The sequence below is a fragment of the Ruditapes philippinarum genome, unplaced genomic scaffold (genome assembly GCF_026571515.1).
Source record: "Ruditapes philippinarum isolate M1 unplaced genomic scaffold, ASM2657151v2 ctg1726_1_1_1_1, whole genome shotgun sequence".
Lineage (NCBI taxonomy): Eukaryota > Metazoa > Mollusca > Bivalvia > Venerida > Veneridae > Ruditapes > Ruditapes philippinarum.
Genome location: NW_026860036.1, coordinates 121976 through 143885, shown reverse-complemented (window position 1 = coordinate 143885; position 21910 = coordinate 121976). Strand labels below are relative to the sequence as shown.

At 33.4% G+C, this 21910-nt stretch overlaps 1 protein-coding gene across 1 annotated transcript in view; it reads right to left on the bottom strand.

The window, feature by feature from the left end:
• Positions 1 to 14447: 14447 nt before the first annotated feature.
• The window catches only part of LOC132758669 (sushi, von Willebrand factor type A, EGF and pentraxin domain-containing protein 1-like), a 32714-nt gene continuing 25251 nt past the window's right edge, over positions 14448 to 21910 (bottom strand). The window contains exons 14-19 of the mRNA XM_060750357.1: positions 20609 to 20791; positions 19731 to 19913; positions 19257 to 19520; positions 17281 to 17498; positions 15769 to 15957; positions 14448 to 14904 (exon numbers count right to left, since the gene is read on the bottom strand). Coding sequence (XP_060606340.1) covers positions 17407 to 17498; positions 19257 to 19520; positions 19731 to 19913; positions 20609 to 20791 — 722 coding nt within the window. The 3' untranslated portion in view covers positions 14448 to 14904; positions 15769 to 15957; positions 17281 to 17406. The remainder of the gene's footprint in view (positions 14905 to 15768; positions 15958 to 17280; positions 17499 to 19256; positions 19521 to 19730; positions 19914 to 20608; positions 20792 to 21910) is intronic.

Genomic DNA, 21910 nt, shown 5'->3' with positions numbered 1-21910 from the left:
TTCACTTGATATACAAAGATTAGTACCACATGGCGAAGACTGACAGGAATCAACTTTCAACGTAAAAAGATAATTAGACGAGGTTAAAACTGTTTTCTTTTGCATTGGTTTTTTCGGATTTTTGTCATATCATGGAATAATTAGATAGAGGAAACACTGCAGTATATGTTTAAAAATGTTTCGGTAATTGTACTTTACATTGACGTATTCATGTACACATTAATATATGATTTATTGATATGCAATATGATATGGGAATTATAAATTTTATATAAATTAAACACAACAATGACCATATAATACAACAAACGCTGGGCATTATCTTCTAATAGTAAATGGAAAGATTGAGATTTTTTTTATCTGGTGTACATTTATATTTCGATGTTTCCGGGATTGTGAACAATATTGATATTCTCGTTAATTTGGACTAAAAATATTGAATAACATTTATAACTCAGTTAAGTTTTATGTAAAATGAGGTATTCACAACGGAATTTATGAATACATAAAAACAGTTTCTTGAATTGAATAAGGTATTCACTGGAGAAATAATGAAATCTTTTAAAATAGTAGAAAAGCCAAAACGGTCAACAGATTTCAAAAAATCCGGATAAAGTAATGAGAAAATTCTACAACTCCTTTTGATTAGCTTAATTAACAATTTAGACGTGCATACGTTCAGAAAGATCCTTTTAAATTATTATACTAATTTTAGAATGGCCAATCGGTTTCTATTTATGATTTTCCAAGTAAATTTTATCAGAATTTAAAAAGTTCTCAGACGGGTTTCGTCCAAAAAAATAGCCATTACTATATGCTAGCCATAAATTTTCCAATTCTTTCATTTGAAAAATCATCTTTTAATTTTGACATACATGGATATAATTCAAATGTCTTACCTACACAGTGAGCGTTATTGCACAGCCTTGACTCTGTTTGCTCATTACAACTGTTTTTGTGTGGACAGACACGTGACCTGATAGAAACACCGCCACCACAGGTAACTGTGCAACGAGACCATGTCGTCCAGTATGATGTAAAAACAGTTGCTAAAACATATAAAAAAATGGTTGCAAAAAATGATATTATTTTCAAAATAGGGACATGTTAATTCAAATAACAATTTGAATCCGCTTGGTTTAGTTATCATTTCTTTAGAAAAACTGACATGCTAAAGAATTGGCTAAAGGCATATACGTTTCTTTAAAAAAGCATAACTTTCAAAATTACCTTCATCGCAGACTTCTCCTTGAAAAAGTTCAGTGCAAATACATGTAAAGTTGTTCGCATTGTTTTGACAAGAGCCTCTGTTTTCACAAGGATTTGGATCACAGTGGTCAACCGGAGTTTGGCAAAGATTGCCAGTAAAACCAGAATTACATTGGCATTCAAAACCATTTGACCTCTCTACACATCTGTTTTTTCCACAAGGGCTGCTTAAACACGGATTAGTAACTGAAATGAAAAACAAACAAGAAAATACAAACTAATATTATTTGTGGTATAATGGCTAAATAAGGAGTCGTGTTTGCGTTAACTATTCATCATGTAATGTAATGTAGGCAAATAATAAAAAAATGAACAAGGTTAAGGTAAAAAAGACTAGAAATATTCGGAAGAAAACAAATTATCGTAACTATATAAAAAAATGATGCAATCTAACAATAACTATAATATCAAAAAGAACTTCCTCTTCCGGTTTTGAAACAGTAAACATTATATGATAAACCGTAAAGCTTAATTTCTACAAGTCTACGTGATCCACAATAGAGAAAAGATATGCAATATAAAAATATATGATTTGTTTGTTTGTTTGTTTGGATTTTTAAGGCACGTCAACACATAACTGTCCATATCGTGCCGAATGCTATAATAGGCTTTAAATGTTATGTAAAACTTTATAAATGACAATAGAAATGAGCCAATTAGATCCTAGAAGACAAGTTTATCTCTTTCAAATAATCAATTATGTTTTTTGATGGAAGTGTATTAAAGAGTTCTTTGAGTGAATTTACAGAATAAAATCTATTACGGGTCTGTTCAAAATCATGACATTCAAGAAGAAAATGCTTGACAGTAAAATTGTCATCACAACCTACACAGAAAGGGGCATTGTCATTTGTGAGGAGATAAGAGTGGGTAATTTTAGTGTGTCCAATTCGGCATCGAAGGAGAACTGTTTGATCACGGCGGTTTGACAGAGATAGAGATGGTTAGACATCAAGGGATGGGTTTATATTGTGAAGTTTATTAAAAACGGCATTGTCCCAATTTGCTTTCCATTCAGATGATACGAGTTTATTTATAGCTGGTCTAAAATCACAAGCAGGTAACAATATGTCAGTTTTTTGAAAATTTAATGATTTTTTAGCTAAAGCATCTACTTTTTCATTTTCTCGTATACCTACATGACTTGGAATCCAATATAATTTAACATATTTTTGTTTTTAGTATATCATGAAAATCGTAAAAGAAGTTCTTTATCATGATATTGTCAATTTTTTTTTTTTTAATGGATATTAAAACAGAAAGCGAGTACAGAAAATATCACAAATTTATCGTGGGTATGCTGTGTGCTTATGTATGACAATGCTAAATCGATAGCTTTTGCTTCAGCAGTAAAAAATGATGCATTATCTGGTAACCTCATACTAGATGTAAAATTATTTTCAAACACAGCCGAACCTACTTTGCAACCTTCTTTTGACACGTCCGTATAAATATGTATAAAACTTTCATGTTCTTCCTTAATTGCTAGAAACTTCTCTTTGAAATATTCAGGTGAATTTTATAATTTTTTCATATTTGAAAGGTTAATATTTATTTTCGGGGAATTATAAGTCCAAGGTGGAACATCCTCATCGTCATTTTGAAGGATACTGTCTGGGTTAATATTAAGTTTATCTAAATCATCTTTTAAACGAAGGTCTAATGGTTTAATCTCTTTTGGTTTGTTAACACATTTTTCAGGATAACTTGGCTTGAAAATAATTTTTTTTTGCTGGATTTTTGCTATTAGATGAAATTCTAGTTGCATATTGAAGTGATAGCTTTGTTCGACGAAGATGAAGCGATGATTCCCCAGCTTCAGCATATAGACTTTCAACAGGTGAAGTGCAAAAAACACCTAAAGCTAAACGTAAAACCTGGTGATGTATGGTATCTAGCATTTGAAGATATGATTTTCTTGCAGACCCATATACTACAGAACCATAATCTAATTTTGATCGGATAAGACTTCTGTATAATTTCAGTCATGTTGAATCATTTGATCCCCAGTTTGTACTTGATAAAACCTTAAGTAATTTAAAGCTTTTAGGCATTTAGTTTTCAAATGTTTAATATGTGGTATAAAAGAAAGTTTTTTAGCAAATATTATTCCTAAGAACTTAGCTTCATCAAATACTGGAATTTTAGAACCAGATATGTAAAGTTCAGGGTCATTATGCTGTTTCCGCAATCGACAAAAATGAACTCATTGAGGTTTTGACTTTGAAAATTTAACACCATTTTCTATTGCCCACTTCTGAATTTTATCTAAATTTTGTTGAAGTTGCTTTTCAATTATTCTCATATTTTTCGATCGATAGCAGATAAGAAAATCGTCTACATATAGAGAACAGTCTATGCCTGGTGTAAGAGCGCTAGCAATATTGTTTATTTTAAGGCCAAAAAGTGTAACAGAAAGTATGCTCCCTTGAGGAACACCTTGTTCTTGTTGTAGGTCCTGAGAAAAAGTTGAACCAAGTCTTACTGTAAAGTAACTATCGTTTAAAAATCCAGAAATGAAAAGAGGAAGTCTGCCATTAAGTCCAGCATCTTTTAGATCTTTTAGGATACCATATTTCCAAGTAGTATCGTAAGCCTTCTCAAGATCAAAGAAAATTGATACCAGATGCTGTTTATTTACAAAGGCTTCTCTGATTAAAGTCTCAAGTCGTACAAGATGATCGTTTGTACTTTGCTGTTTACGAAAACCTGACTGAAAATTAGTGATAATTCAATTATTTTCTAGATACCAAACTAACCGAATATTTATCATTCTCACGAATGTTTTGCAGAGGCAACTAGTTAGTGATATTGGGCGATTATTTGTAGGGTCAGCTGAATCTTTTCCAGGTTTAGGGATAGGAATAACCAACGCATTTTTCCAAGTTTTGGGAAAGTCACCAGATACCCAAATTTTGTTAAAAATTTCAAGAAGCAAGTCTAGGGATTGGGGTGGTAAATGTTTAAGAAACTGGCAGTAAATTTCGTCCGGGCCTGCAGCACTATCTTTTGCAGTTTTGATTGAATAAATTAAGTCATCGATAGAGAAAAGGGAATTATAGTCTTCGTCGTTTGTTGAAGTAAAATTTATATGCTCTTTCTCAGCTTTACATTTATGTTGTTTAATTTCATTTGAATAATTGCTTGAAGAAGAGTTCTTTTCAAAAGTTTTAGCCAAAGTTTCTGCAACATCCGTTATTGTTTAGGCATATTGGCCATCACCAGTTTTTAAGTGAACAGAGTGGACTCTTATACTTATACTTTCCACTTATTTTTCGTACTGCATCCCATACTTTCCTAATAGGAGTATTTGAATTGATATTTGAAACATAAGATTGTCATAATTGGCGTTTAGATTGACGCACTGATCTTCTAGCTTTGGCTCTAAATATTCTATAATTTTCAAGGTTTTCTGTTGTAGGGCTATGTTCAAACTTTTTAAGTGAAGCTTTACGTATACGAACGGCTTTTTTACATTCATCATTTTACCATGTTTTTTTTTTATTTTTTTACTTTTATTAATTTGTTTTAATGGAAAAACTTTGCAGGCAATCGTATGTAATGCTGAAGAGAACGTTTCAGCTATATCATCAGAGGTGAAATCAAATTCATTTTTTGTAAGATCAATAGTACAAAGCCTAGTAAATGTTTCCCAATCTGCTTTCTTGAATTAAAAAATTTGACGTCCTTCATCTGGTATAGAGTCATTTGATGTTAGTAACAATGGATAATGGTCAATGCCGTACTGGCCATCTAAAACTTTCCAATCGAAGTCCAAGTATATAGCACAATGGACAATCGAGAGGTCGATGCAAGAAAACGTACCTGTAGCTGGATGTAAATATGTAGGTGACCGATTGTTTAATAAACAAAGATGAAAGTTATCTATCAATTTTTCAGTTATGTTACCCTTATTATTTGTAGATATACTGCCCCACATAGGATTGTGAGCATTAAAGTCGCCTAACAAAAGGAAAGGTGATGGTAATTGTCGAACAATACTTTCAAGTTCATCACTTGTTACCATTATATTTGGAGGAAGGTATAAAGAACAAATTGTTAGTGGTCGATGTAAGGTCACCTGCACAGCTATAGCTTGTAATCTTGTGTTAAGTTTTAATTCTTTTTGAGGAATGCAATTTCCGATAGCAATGATTGTACCACCTGATGTTCTGGCGTTACTTGTGCATATGTAACCGCCTCCGTGGTCGAGGGGTTAGAGTCGATGACTTCTAATCCAGTTACCTCTCTGGCGTGAGTTCGATCCCCGGGAGATGCTTTGGTAGTTTAGCGCGGACGAAGGTAGTCTTGTACTGGTGTAACTCTCCAGGAACGATGGTTAGGAAACTACCCGCCTATATGACTGAAATACTGTTGAAAAAGGCGTAAAATGAAACAAACAAACAACAAAACCTGTGCATATGTAATTATAAAGCGTATAATCTTTTATAGAGATATTATCTTTAGGAGATAACATAGTCTCCTGAAGACATAATACATTTGGAGAGAATTTTGATAAAAGTAAAAGTAGATCATTATAATTTGACTTAAGATCACGGCAATTCCATTGTATGATAGAATGACTTCTATAATCCATATTAAAAAATATTTATATTAAGTAGGAAGTGTTATTGGACTCCTGGCATTCGGAGTTCGAGGAGGGGAGAGGTATAAATCCTCATTCTCCATCAATTCGGTGTCGTGATGTAGGTCGAACCAATTTTCTGTGTTGATCGGGTTCCGCATTGCTTTTTTCACCCGATCTGTGATGACAATTCGCTCTTTAGGCGATTGTTTTTGATAAACTTTCTCAGACAATGCTATTTGATTGTTTTGCAGTTTGCTTCTTTGGAGAAGACTTTGATTTGACTTTGATTATTTATCTATTTTGATGGTGACTGAGTCTGCACAGAGGTAGACTGTTTACTTTGTGAAGCTGTTTGCTTTTTTGGTAACGGTAGCTTAAGTGGTGGGCATTGGCATAAGTTGACTTGTACTGCAGAGTCAACCATCTTATCAGACTTTGTAACTGCAGATGAATACGACAGTTGTTTCGGTCCATGTGATTTAACAAGCTTTCGTACATCTTCAAAAGAAATATTTTGCGTATACTTCTGACGAAGAATTTAGTTTTCCTTTAACCACAAGGGGCATGACCGGGAGGTGGCGTAATGCTCTCCTCCACAATTTGCACACTTAACAGGAACGTTACAAGTCTCATTTTTGTCATGGTTTGAGCTGCATCTACGGCAAATAGTCTGCCTTACGCAATTTGATTCATGGTGACCAAATTTGAAGCATTTGTAACATTGCATTGGGTTTGGAATGTAAACCGCAACGCGAACGTTAAGGTAAATTACTCGTTTTGATGATGGGAGAATGGGTGTGGAGAATGTTAGAATAAGGCTATTCGTTGGCACTCGTTTACCATCTCTTGTAGACTGAATGCGCTTGACATTTGACACCTGCTGTGATTTTAACTCTTCAGCAATATCTGCCTCCAGCATTCCAGCAAGATCAGAACATCTGATGACGCCCTTGCTAGAGTTTAGAGACTGATGTGGTGTGGCAGTTGTGTCCAACAAAAGCTGGAACATTTCAGAATAATGTCTGATTGTTGTTTCCGCTCTACCTCTATCAAGAGTCCTCCATTGCGGAGTTTTTTGACAGATGTAGGTGTACCAATTAAAGCCGAAAGTTGTTTTTCTTTAATGAAGGGGCTAAGTTCAGTAAGTGATTTGGAGCCGTTTGATTCGATTATTAGAAAACGGGGAAAACTTCCATCAAATGTAATGTTACAACTTGAATCTTCTTGCGATTTTCGTCCTTTTGTTTGTGTATCCATGATAAAAGATATTAAAATTCGTCTTCCGGATTCCCCAGCTACCTCGGACTCCAACATGGGGATGTGCGATGGAGACGGATAACCAGTCTCCGCACAACAAGGATACCAGAGAGATATAATCGTATAAATTGCAAATATTTACAACCTACACAATAAGCCCATTAGCCACCGCCTTCTTGGATATGTTATACTGTATATTTATAATGCATATATGAAATATTGTTTTAACATAACGGCACCCATCATTACAGTTTCAGTAGGAATTAAAGGTTACTAGAAACACAAGTAGAAATAAAAATTTAAACTCAGATTTAAAAATTTTTTTTTAATGTGCATTCAATTGTTTTCATTTCGGAACCGTGTAAGTTCAATGTAATCTTTAAGTATTTAAGAAATATATATCCAAGGGCGAGGCATGACCTGCCGATTGACCAAAAAACCGGGCTCACTTGGTCACCCGTCTACCCTAAATCAGAGGCTTAAGCAGTGTGTTAGGAGTGCTGGAGATCCCTGGGTATCCTTCAACTACCAGGACCCTCTTTTCTAGGTTACGGGACGCTGCCCACGGCAAACAGGCAGTCTGGGTGTTGGCCATATGTCTGTCATACAGGCGCACATATATATAAAATATATGAGATAACGATTGAAATGGTTTATTAATATAATTAATTATTTATAGTCGCATTTAATAATACTTCCAGATACCTTGATGATATATTTAATTTAGATAATCCTTAATTTGATCAAATGGTGTCTGACATTTATCCGCATGAACTACAACTTAATAAAACGAACTCTTGAAATTTTAGTACATCATTTTTGGATCTTCATATTACTATCAATAACAATTCTATTCACACGAAAATTTAGGATAAAAGAGATGACTTTGACTTTTGTATAGTTAATTATCCACATTTGGATGGAGACGTACCCCATGCAACATCCTACGGGGTTTATGTTTCTCAGTTAATTAGATTCGCTAGAGCTTGTAACAACGTAAAGGATTTCAACGAGCGGAATATTTTTATTACCAGCAAGCTTCTAAAACAGGGCTACCGCTATCATAAACTACGGAAATATTTTACTAAATTTTACAATCGTAACTTTGATTTAATTTCTAAATTCAATAGTGATTTAAAAACTCTTCTGCGACAAGGGATTAGCCAGCCTGGTTTTTATGGCGATGTGGTTTACAAACTTCGTAAGATTTTGGGTCATGGTAATTTTTCTGCTGTTTTTACTAAAATCATTAAACGTTTTATTAAAAGAGGTTATGACCCTACTATTTTAAGACATACTGCATGTTTAGTGTTCAACCCTTTTACAGTTGGACACTACGCTTTCCTCTTTTGATAGCATCTGACTATCTATGAATAGCGTGAATATCGTGCAATTAACAACCAAAATGGCCAAAATTTCGTTACGCTCGAGTTACCAACTATCCTTTAGATGAACATTATTATTGTAAACAATGTAATGGAATGTACCGATTAGTAAACGGAAAAAGAATGTTGTAGTGATCCAGATTCTAGCAACTCATTTACCGGTCTGAACAAATCTGTAGAAGAATCGAAAATGTGTAGAATTCTCCAAAAGAAACAAAGATTATAAGTAAAAGTAGAATCCATCAAAATAAAAAGAAAAATAAAAAGTCAAAAAGTTATGTCCTTAGTAAAAGAAACCTTCAAAACGAAAATACAGTCAAACGTGTATTAAGCGACCGGGCAAGGGAAACACCAAAAACGGTCGCTTAATGAAACGGTCTCTTAAGACAGTCAGCATGATATAAAAGTCAAAATTTATAAATGACATCTTTTTTATTCGATGGGATTATTTTTCAATTTCATTTTTATATAAATGTTGAATAATAAGTACGCTCCGACAATCTAAACGGATGCAAATGTAAAAATGACGTTCTGATATTTATTGACAAAACAGTTTTGATCCATTACGTACATGTTTGACATTTTTTCCAGAATTTTTTAACTTCTCCGTTGTTTTTCCTTGTCTCCAACACGAAAACCCTATTAGTGAAGATGTTTTCTTTTGTGCATTTTTTCATTTGAAATAAACAAACTACATCTATTTGTTACGATTAATTTAATGGCTGATCAAGTTCAAGGTCAATTCAATGCAGTCTAAATGTCAACAAGCGAAGCGTATACACCATCTCAGTATGGGCGGAGCGTTGCATTGTTTATCCGATATTATTGGATAATACACGTCACGCGTATACTTAACTTCATTTGCATACGCTAAAACGGTATGGGAAATAGAGTTTTTCACACGTTTATTGTTGTGTTTTGATTGCTGACACTTGTGACATAACGAGGTGGCGTTCTCTAAAAACACAATTACTTGACAGGTAAAAGTGGTCGTTTAATGAAAAGATTGATGTCAATTAGGTGACTAATTAGCGGTCGCTGGTCGCGTTGAGCAAAAGTCGCTTAATACATTAAAGATATAGAGAGAAAATGATCGGGGGGAATTTAAAGTGGTCGTTTAAAACAAAAGTCGCTTAATACACGTGGTCGCATGGGCAAGTTAGACTGTACTTGACAAAATTAACGAAAAATTGAGTTAAAATTTTAACAAAAGGTAACGGACTGTTTATGACAGAAATTATACAAGACAGAAGAAATGAAATAGCAAATAATAGGCTCTGTCATTAGGCGTTTTAGGGTATAAGAAAATGAAATAAAAAGCAAGTTTATCTCTACGTCACTATTTGTTAGATATTGATTCGAATAAAGAAAGTCAGGAAAAAAAATATTATCAATCTTACTATTGCATGGATATGTGTTACACTGAATCTGTTCCATCACATCACCAACACATTGTTTGCCATATTGCCCTGGACTAGGATTATCGCATGTTCTGTTTCTCCGTCTCACACCTCCATCACAGCTTGTTGTACATTCTCCCCAGCTTGCCCAGAGACTCCATCCACCATTTACTAAATTTCATCAATTTGTGAAAATAAATTTTGTTTGATTTTCGGACCAACAAACGAAAGGGCTTCATAGTAAGCTACTTTATAATTGTTTCAGTCAACAAGAAGTTGAAGTATTCCCTGCTGTTTTCTGTTCCTCTTTGAAATTTACAATTATAATACGGTATTTTAATGAAAATCATAGTTGGATTGTTTACTGAATATTTATGATATCTTGCCGAGTAAAGACATACTAATCTGACATTTGATATAAACGTCATAGAGGTGGAATACTGGATATTTACACTTTATTTCTTAATTTTGTTTTCAGGAATAACAGATGAATTTAATGTTCCCTTTTGAAAGTAAAAATAAATAAAAATAAATATTATTGTACATTGAACATGTGGTAATTAAAATTTCATCAAACGACTAAAAAACAAATTAATAGTGTATAATTTGAAGAACAGTATAGAGCATGAAAACGAATGATCTGATTATTACTTGGTGGTGTTTGACAAAAGACCCCACGATATCCAGGTTTGCAAACACACGTGTAATTATAACTGCCACTGACACATGTTGCTTCATTCAGACATTCATTTTCATTACAGCTGTCAGGTGGAAATTCGCATCTTGTTCCTCTGAAACCACCAGAGCACGTGCATAGAAAGCCCGACTGTGTGTTTGTACACATATGTTGGTCACATGGATCGTCAGCGCAGAAATTAGTAGCTGTTAAATAGAACGTAATGTCAAAAACTGGTTTGTAGAGCAAGTAATATACAATGATTGAAAAGAAAAGACAATTATTACAAATATCTTTTATTTTTAAAATCAAATATAGGATATTGAGAAAAATGCTCAAACAAATGATTATACCATGTTTCTTTGAATTTTCTGTCCCTTTTCAATAACTACAATGGAAAAAAGTGGTAGAGGTAAGCTATCGCCTATGCCAACTAGCACCCACTTTTAAACATTTTTACCTGCACAAGACGACGGTTCTCTTTGAATCACAGAATTGTCAAGGACAAGGTCGTCTGAGGTAAAGTCGGCAGCTGATATGTCATATCCACAAGAAGAATGATGACTTGTTATCTCATCAGCTTCCATGGCATATTTATATATTGCTAGCGAATTCAAGAGGATGTCTGGAAATAAATAAGGTAAAAACAAAAGATTTACACTTTAAAACAAACTGTACAATATATATGTGGTTATTCCATTCAACTGTAATTTTATGATTAAACTTTTGTTTCTTTAAATTTTGAAGAAAAAAAACAACATCGAAAAACAAGTCATTTACATAATTGTGCTTCTATACTAACCGTTTTCTCCTTTGGCGAAGAGCTCAACTTTTGCGCTTGCTGGTACTGCCATTCCATACACTTTCGCTTGGGAATTAGCAATTTCACCTTTGTAGTAAAATGTTACTGTAGCGGCTGATATTGAAACAGCAAAATGTGTCCAAATATCAAACGACGAGGGTGACGGTAACTTTGCATTTATTGATACACTATTCCTATAAAACATAAGCATGACTTGACAATTTGAATTGATTTAACATTGCTATGATATGAATTACTAATACGCTCTTGTATCCTTTTATAAAAAGGGAAAACACTTATCTAAAATACGAGACCAACAAGGAAATACGACGTTCAATGAACGCAGCCCCCATAAATTGGTGTTTCGGTCTAGTAGATCGGAGACTCTTAAATATGCTGGATACCCTTTACTCTAACTGTAACTTGGTATTCAGGCTTTCAAGGTATTAATGATATCAGGCACATAATTGATATGATGTGTAGATCTCCAACTCATCTGATAGTAATCAGGCAACACCGTTGTTAACAGTTTAAAGATTTATTCAACAAGTTAATATTTCAAATAACAATAATTGTTAAACAATCATGAATATCGAATAAAGTTTCATTTTCCATGTTAAAAATACTGTTATATCTTATTACGAAGTTTCAGGAAAATCACCCAAAAGATATTTGTGATGAAAGGGTTTAAAGCTTAAAGATGTAAACTTGAGTAAAGCCTATGCGACTATACAACTATTACAATGTCACAATGTGGTAAACATTTCACCCACATTTTTACTCTTGTAATATATCTATTAATCAGTTTTAATTAACTCTAGATTCGAATATTTCAAAAGGTTACAGCGCATTTATTTTTTATGCCCCCACAGAGTGGGAGCATATAGCGTTGCACTTGTCCGTCCGTACGTACGTCTGTCCGTCCGTCCGTACGTCTGTCCGTACGTCCCGAAATCTTGTGAACGCAACTCCTCTTAAACCGGATGCCAGATTTTGCTTTAACTTTCAGGGATGAACAACTTTAATGTCTAGTTGGTAGTAAAGGAAGGAATTTTCGCTGCGACCAAATTTAACAGAATTATGGCCCTTTGTTGATTTTTTCACTATATACTATGTAGAAATTTTGTGAACGCAACTCCTCTTACACCGGATGGCAGATTTTGCTCAAACTTTCAGGCATGAACAACCTTAATGTGTAGATGGCAGTAAAGGAAGGAAGTTTTGCTGCGACCAAATTTAACAGATTTATGGCCCTTTGTTAATTGTTTCACTATATACCATATAGAAATTTTGTGAACGCAACTCCTCTTAAACCAGATGGCAGATTTTGCTTAAACTTCCAGGGATGAACAACCTTAATGTGTAGATGGTAGTAAAGAAAAGAATTTTTGCTGCGACCAAATTTAATAGAATTATGCCCTTTTGTTAATTGTTTCACAATATACCATATAGAAATTTTGTGAACGCAACTCCTCTTAAACCGGATGGCAGATTTTGCTTTAACTTTCAGAGATGAACAACCTTAATGTGTAGATGGTAGTAAAGGAATGAATTTTTGCTGCGACCAAATTTAACAGAATTATGATCCTTTGTTAATTGTTTCACTATATACCATATATATGTTGTCAGTGGGGGCATCCGTGTCCTTTTGACACAGTTCTAGTATAAGTTCAAAATTATCAGGTCTTTTATCCTTTACATAGATTATAATTTAAACCTACCAATTAATGATGAAACTCTCTCCTAACACTTCAATTACAATATTGCTCTCTATCTGTAGACTAAAAGCAGATCCGCTTCTCCTGAATAACCAAAATAGTACAGTCATTTCATCTAAGACATCAGTCGTTTTTAATGTTGATACTATCGGCGATAGACTTTTTGGATTTAGAACTACGTCATACGCTGAAACAAGATCAAATGAATAATACATGTATTTAATATTCATAGCTGTAAAGTTGTAAGTACATCAAGCGGCTTAGTGGAAATAGTCTTTACATTTCATTTTGAGGTTATCATAAAAAATACCGTTAAATTGTAAAAAGAATAAAATAAAAAAAAAATAACATGAGACAGAACTTTTAAGTAGCTAAATTTTTCAATTACGATGCCACCATTGCGTTAATTAATCAGATTTGATTTTTAAGATACAAAACTGTAAAATGTAAAAGTTCTTACACGTGCAATGTTTTGATCCAACGTTGAATGTTGTTGTTCCAAATTGACAATTTTTACATGAGGCCTGACCCAGACTGTCCTGATAAAAACCAAGTGCACATGGAATACACGGCTTCACCAAAGTCAACGATGAAAAGCCAATCGGACAGAGCTCTAAATTTAGAGAATTGGAAAACATACATGAAGGCAGGTAAAATAATATATACTTAATCATTAGCTAATTTAAGATACTATCAATCTGAAAAAAATGCATGAGATACGAAGTTAATTTGATTTAGTTTCTAACATAATTGCACATATAAGAATCAGTCATCGTATAATTCTAATTATTAATTACTTACCATCACACATATCAGCTGATTTAGCCCCTGTTTTATTTGTACTTGTACCAATAGGACATAAGTTGCACGATGATGCACCCTCATGTTCCATATAAGTACCTATTGGACACTTCACACAACTTTTAACTCCGTCAATATCTTTAAGAAACATTCCAGCAACACATGTTTCTGATGAAAGATAAGATAAGCCATTTTACAGTGTAACTGTAAATTATTTGAAATTTTTGTTGATTCTAATCTAAAATTATTGTTTACATAGTTATCGTAGCTGCAAAAAGTTGATATATATGTGGAAAAAATCTCGTTACCATACACAATTGTGTATATGATGTACATTAAAACATATTCTTACTGTCAGCAAATTTGTGAATATAAAATGAATAGAAAAGGTTTTTTGAATAAAGTATGTTATTAACATATTCTATAAGAAAAATAGAACCTTTTTACGGAAAACTTATTAGTATAATTTAAACATATGATGTTACTTTAGACCAGAGACCAGAAACGTCTTGATTTGCTTACTGCATCGATAAGCGTCCTTCACTTGACCATCCCCCTCACACGTATTTATAGATGTGGGCGCTTTGTGGTAAGAACCTGGAACGACTGAAAGGTCACCAAAGTCGAATGCTCCAGCATATATAGCATTCTTTAGTTTGTCAGACATTCGAAAAAGAACACTTTGATACATTAAGAATTCATCCCATTCCGAAACATTTCCAGTGATTGTTAATGAAAAGTTGACGAAAAGATTGTATTCTTGTCTTTTAGAACGGTAATTTGTATTTTTGACCTCTCTTTCCTGTCGAACAGAACCATCTTTCACTTCAAGGCCATTATAACTACACGTAGAGCCAGTCAGGCATTCAGATGTCTTAACGGATTCAATATATCCCTCTAGACTAGTTAATAATTGATCTTTGATTGCATCAATGGATGCCTCGGAGGTACTGTCGATGAAGTAGTAAAATGAGACTGGCAAACTATTTAACCCTGGACGGCGTGTTCCTTTGAAAAAAAGAAAACAGTCTAAAATCCCTATGATGAAAAAAAAACTTTAATATATTTCAAAGTATTTCTGTAATAAGACAAAACCCATCAAAACGGTTTATAAAACAAGAGGGCCATACTGTACTAGCTATCAAGGCCTTGTATCGCTCGCCTGAAATACATTGCAAGAAAAGGTGAAAGCAAGTAATGAGGTCAAATTCGTTTTTTTCACATTTTTGATGTATGCTACGAAATGCTTCATGACAAATATCTAAGCTAGATTGAACATGTATTTGAATTGTAATTTCTCACGATGGTGCTTAATTATTTTTATTATGTAAGTCTAAATAAACTAAGTGACTCCCGGGGTAGGCAAGTTTTTATCCCAACTCTTGTTGTGAAGCACATTATGATGCTTTCTGAAATATCGAAGCTCTGGCCATTGTACTTTCAGAGAAGAGGATTTTTGTGGCATTGATATGACTTACATTACTTTTGTTGAGATCAACTAGGAAGAACTACTTGTCACATGTCTAAGCTCTTGGTAATTTAGTTTTACAAAAGAAACCTTAAACGTATTCTCCTATACAAGTCTTTTAATACTAAGTGTCTCTATGGCTGGGAAAAATTTGATTCGGTTGCAAGATTTATAGAACTTTTGTAGAAGACCATATGTTGATAAACCATGCAAAATATTTCAGTTCTGGGCATTTTAATTTCAGAGATTTTTTTAAACATTCCACCATACAAGTAAGATAAGTGAACTCTAGAGCGGGGCACATTTCGATCCCTTGGGAAATGACCCGTATATGTTTGTAGAGGTCATTTAGGCAAGTTAAACTTCATATACTGTGAACACATAGAAAATAATGTTTTACATACGTGTACAGTCTGGAACTTCGCCAGGACTCCATAATCCCGTATAAAGACACTGAATATGTCCATCAAACCCATATGGCAAATCATAGTTTCCATTACATAACACGTACACAAGCGGCTGATTATCATTATCAGTTGTGTACGACAATGCTCCGTTTTCTGGTGTTGTAAGACTTGTAGGGCATGTTTGAGCTACAAAAATAACATATAGTAAACACTTTTATATAAAATGTAATCGAGCGAACGTAACGAGTCAAAATTCTACAAGACTCCTACCTAGACTAAATTGATGCAAGTTATTTATTCATTTATCTTATCCTTACTTTAATATCGGGATATTCAGATCAGATCAAATAAGTAAAATGACACTAAATAAAAGCAATTTATCGAAAACGGACTATGTGCTAATGAATGTATACATTCAAAACATTCAAAGGCTTAAGGATTCATGATCAGATATGCTCTCTTGCAATTCTCACACCTTTGTAAATAGTGAATTATCGCTTCTGTCTGAAAGTTGTATCTTGATATACTGCTTTGTTTACTATGTTCTCAGTAGCCGCTTCAATACCGTTTGCCCATATGGGCCATAAAAATTTGGCTATTATTTTCTCCGTATCAGAAGCAGCAGTAGCAGCAGCAGCAAACATCAAAACATCGGTTATTTGACAAGTCAACATGAGAATTTTGAGCAGTTGGCTGGCGGTAAACAGGGTACAGGACTTCGTTTTTTTGTTCGTCGTTTCTTGGTTGAATTTAAAAGCTTGATCTTTGTCTATGGAAATAGTTATTCAATTTTTTCGCTTTTAGGTGTTCATATTCTTAAAAACTCTCAGCCTGGTACTAGCTCTTTATCAAACAGTATCTTGTTAAATCCTAGTAGAACATAACACATATCATGAATTGTAATGTACCGGAATGCATAGCGTTACTATAACAATCGGTACTAAACCTCAATTCTATGCCAAAATCAGAGAACTGAAAAAAAAACTTGAAGGAACTTCATATGCCGGTTAAAGATATGATTAATGTCCCATTACGAACCACTTCCAAGAATAACGTACCGTTTTATACTATTATATATATTATCTATCCTTTTTATTTCCCATTCACACCTTTGCTGTAATTGCACATTTTTTGACAATTGAAATTCTAGATCGGCATCAAGCCAACAACGTTTGCCTATTCGTTTCCGTCGTGTTGTTTCACATTCATTTTTTTCCACGTCAACCCGAACTGTGATTACCGTATTCATTGGGAATATATTGGAAACGTACTATCATATATATACAAACAAGACGTAACATATATACCAATTAAATCTTTTAGAGATTACGTTTTACTAATGATAAAATACATTTAAATTAATCTCACATTTCATTCAAACAATTTGTTTCATACATCACAGAATTCAAATATAAAACAACATCATTTTATTCTGATATATAAATGAATGATCATATCAATGACTGTTGTCTAATTAATTAAATTTTAATTCAACTGAAAATATCTTACCTTGACAGGAAGGTTCATTATTACCCTCATATTCCCATGTTGTTATCAGCCAGGAATCTAAGAAAGTGGCCTCACATGTTATCAAATCAGGTCCTTGTAAACTTAGTGAATCCTTCAAGGGGCACGCTAAACTACACGTATCACCCAAGTAAAAGATAAACACGTATATTCCAAGTTCACGTCATCAAAATGATATCTCGGATGATTACAATAAACGGCTGAAAGCGCAAGAGAGGAGCAAAAACGATAAAACTGAAGTCGATTCAAAATAATTATCTTGAGTAATTCATACCCTAATACATGCATCAAGCATTTCAACTTAATATCAATATTGTTTTTTTTCCTTTCTTTAACTAGCGAGTAAAAGAAAAGCAGTGGTCAAGTGATAGGACAGGAAGGTCTCATACTAGTATCCGATTTCAGTAAGGGACACTGCTTATTAATTGACCAAGAAAATGACTTTAAATGGTTTCCCTAACACAAGTGAAAATAGGTAATAAGGAGGCGATATCTAAATTCTATGGCGCCAATCATCCAAGAGATAGATGGTTTCTAGTTGCCCGTTGACCAGGTGTAAGTGTAATAAAAATCAGGAGAAAGAGCGACACCTCGGAACCATAAATCACAACAAAATTACATGAAATTGCAGACTTGGTTTGATAGAGTCTGTACATGAGGATAATGAAAAGAATGCATCATCCCTCATGACCCCTAGCACCGGCTAGACCGGTACTCAATTTTCAACACTTCAAAAGATGGAAAAGCGCTTCCAATGCAATAACTAAATGCCTTTCAATGAAATGATTTTTCTTCCAGGTAAAAAAGTTGACGCCCACACCCATCCACCAGCCACCCGACCACATACGCACACCAACACACACACACACGCACGCACACACGCACACACAGAGACAGACACAAACACACACAAAATGAAGATATCTTGTCATTTTGTGAAATGTTATGCACTCTTGATTACACTTTCAAACATATAGTATGGTCTTAAATGTAAAAACAATTCCTGGTCGTGTCTAGAATATGTAAACCTCTGATTTTGTAACAATTCTGAAATGAGTTCAATTCCATTTGATGACAAAAAATCACATTAATAAAAAACACAGTATTTTATAATATACAAATATGGACTTTTAAGCTGTTGAATATGATGTGATATGTACTGAAAAAAAAAATTGACATATTCGATAGCCGAGGTCAATATTAATTTTTCAGTACATATCACATCATATTAAACAGCTTAAAAGTACATATCTGTTTTATTAATTTATAAATAGCTTTTATATGGGGAATCACATCTGCCATTGCATACGACGGAAATAATTATTTTTCAGCTTGTCTACTGTTTCCATAATTTGGCCCTTTCCATTGGCATGCTAATGACTATTGTTCTTAAAAATGAAAACTAATATAGACTTATTTGACTCTTATGTACACCCAACTCATAAAAATTACAAACTTGGCGTGACGTCACGTCAAAGTCTCGCTTCTTTTAGGGTTTTCCAGAAAATCTATTTTTAGAAGAAAAATCGGTGAATATACTCTGAAAATCTATTTTTAGGAAAAAAAAACAGTGAATATACTCTGTTATTGACCTGTTATTTTTTACAAAAAGTTGCTTGTTAGCCAATCAGGGAAAGGCATTTTCAAAGCTATTTTTAGATCATATAAAAATGCACTTTTATATTATATCTCATTACCAGTCTTAGACCGAGTCTGCGTTTTTTCATATAAAATTGTTGTTTCACTTTTTTCGAGGGATCATCTCTTTTTTCCTGATCTGTGTTAACAGTTAATATTATCATCGCGGATTCATTTTCATTTTTGAACTATAAAAATATACGAGGCTACCAGTGGGGAAAAGAGACTTTATCATTATTTAAATTTAGAAATTCTACTTATATTGCGTTACAAAAACCAGCGTTTAAAAACAATAACAAAAAACTGTGAAAATGATTTACCTTCTACATTTATCGTAATAGAGCATGTCACGACTGATGGATTTCCAGACGTATCAACAGCTCTATAGTCAACTACTGTCGTCCCTATGCTGATACTAGAGCCTATTGTAGGACCTGATATCTGTTCAATGATGATGTCACTAGGGTTGTCTGTGTTGTCAATTGCAGTCGGAATACTCCATGTTACTTGTGCAGTATCCAAACCACGATCAGTGTAAAATGTCTGATAAGTCTTGCAGTCTAATATTGTCGGTGGCGTTATATCTAATTTATTTGATAAAATGATCATATATGCAATTGAAATCATAAACATTATATTGACATGTTAGATAGACTTTCATTGCCATCATTTAGAAAATACGTTTTGAGTAAATAAACAGATTTTAAATTTTCATTGTAAATCGACAATTGCATGGTTATACTACGTTGGTTTATATATGTATTCATATCAACATTATAGTAACATATATTTACCTTTACATATACTGTTTGAAGAAATAAACCATTCACCACTTGACTGACATATTGCTAGCACAAACTTATTAGTAGAAAATCCGTTGGAACATATTAACATACACATGCTCTGGTAATGGAACATTACATTCATGCAGAGAAAAATTCCATTTGGCACACTTGGAGGTGGACCACAAGTTATTGCTGTTTCAATTAAAAAAACAAAACCAATTATATTAGAAAACATAAAGAAGCGTGAAAATGTATGTCGACATTTTTTAACTTAATTGTGTATTAGAAATTAAACACAATGCAATATGCATTTACGAAGATAAATATTTCAATGAGCTATTCTCAACTTACTGTTCCTTTAACTAATCATTTATTTACATTCAATTTTATCATTTAGTAGTCATTAATGATTACAAGAAAAGATTGCATTCCACAGTTTGACATCGAAACATTATATTACTTGGTATATATATATATATACTTCATTAATAAATTATATGTCAAACATCTACTATGGAATACTGACAATACTGCGATATTGGTTTATTTTTATTTTGACTATTATACTTTGCTCACATCTCGGCGATCGACCCACCTTTCTGATTTTCCTTGATGACTAACAAGTAATTACCAATTTTCCTACAAGTGACTGAAATCCACATGCTTTCTAAATCAGCAGTGAGATATCTGACCATTACACCCAGTGTCTTAGATCAAGTGTCACGGAAAATTACATATCACCCAAGTATTTTACCATCGACCCCTGGATTTATAATCCGATGCTCTCTCTAAGCGGATAGACCTGTGATATTTTTAGAATGTTAGTTGTTATAAATAAATATGAACATTATCATAATTAAAGTATGTTATTCTACTTGTTTACTTACGGGAACATATAGGCGGTTTGCTTCCATAAGTCCAATAACCATTTTCTTCGCAGACAACCAAAGACGGAAAGGACACTTTATAACCTTCATCACAAGTGTATATACATTCGCTCCCGTAAATGTTTCCAAGGTTACACGAAATTCTTCCATCATCGGGCCAATGTGGTGAAGGACATCGAATTACTGAAAAGTAGGAAAGAGCACTAATTAACAACAATGAAAAGAAGAGTTGTCATTCCTGCTCACTGAACCCCTGAATGAAGCATTTAAGGTGATACTTTAAACTTCGGAAAAAAATTAAAAATGAAAAAAAAAAAAAAAAAAAGGGACAGAAACTCACAAATTATGATGGTAAAGTTATCATTATTATACGTTGCATTCTTCCTTTATTAGATTTGAAGAATTGATACATCTTATGATTTTCGATTTATTCTTCAATGAAGGAGGTAATGCATAGTTTCGGTCGTTTAGTTTCGAATTCGCCAGGTCAAATTTACAAATAAGAGACAATTGAAATTGAAGAGGATATTTGTGATTTTTAAATATTTAAAGATGCTATATTATAATTATTATTCTACAAATTTAAGTAGTTAGTATTGTGTTTCAGTTAAAAACATAAATTGATTTGAGTGGTCTTTTACCCATTCATTTTGGGAAGAACATGCCAGATTCGAATGTATGATCCATAGAGCTAGCACGGAAATCAGCTCTTCAGTTCAAAAGGTATGCAGAAGACCTAAAATTATGAATAAGGGAGTTGCATGTCTACCCGTTTGGATTTTATTTTTAGATTGTGCATTGTTTATGAAGGAAGAAAAAATGTAGCATGTCATCTAACTTTTTTGGTTTTGATATATTTTTAGGTGTAATTTGCTATTTTTGTCATTAATTTTCGCGAAAAAAAAAACATTGAAAAACACAGGGCTATGTGCCGAAAACCTAGAAGGTGGACTTGTTTTCTTAGTTGTTTGCTATGAAATATATAAGTATATGTTAATTATGAAATAAATTTATTTCAGACTGTGTGATAACAGACGTGTGTGTTCGCTTTTGATTGTGACGCAGTCAGTTGTTTTCCGAGAAGCCTCGAAAACTGTGTATTGCCCCCTCAACCCCCCCACCAAAAAAAAAAAAAAAAACCACAAAAAAAAAAAAAAACGCAAAAAAAAAAACAACAAAAAAACTAAAAAAACACTAAAAGATGAAATATAACAGATGGCAATATATGAAAAAGTATGAAGGGTAGAGTTATCATATTTGTGCACATTACCCCTCCTGAAATTATTCTATTTACCTGTGAAA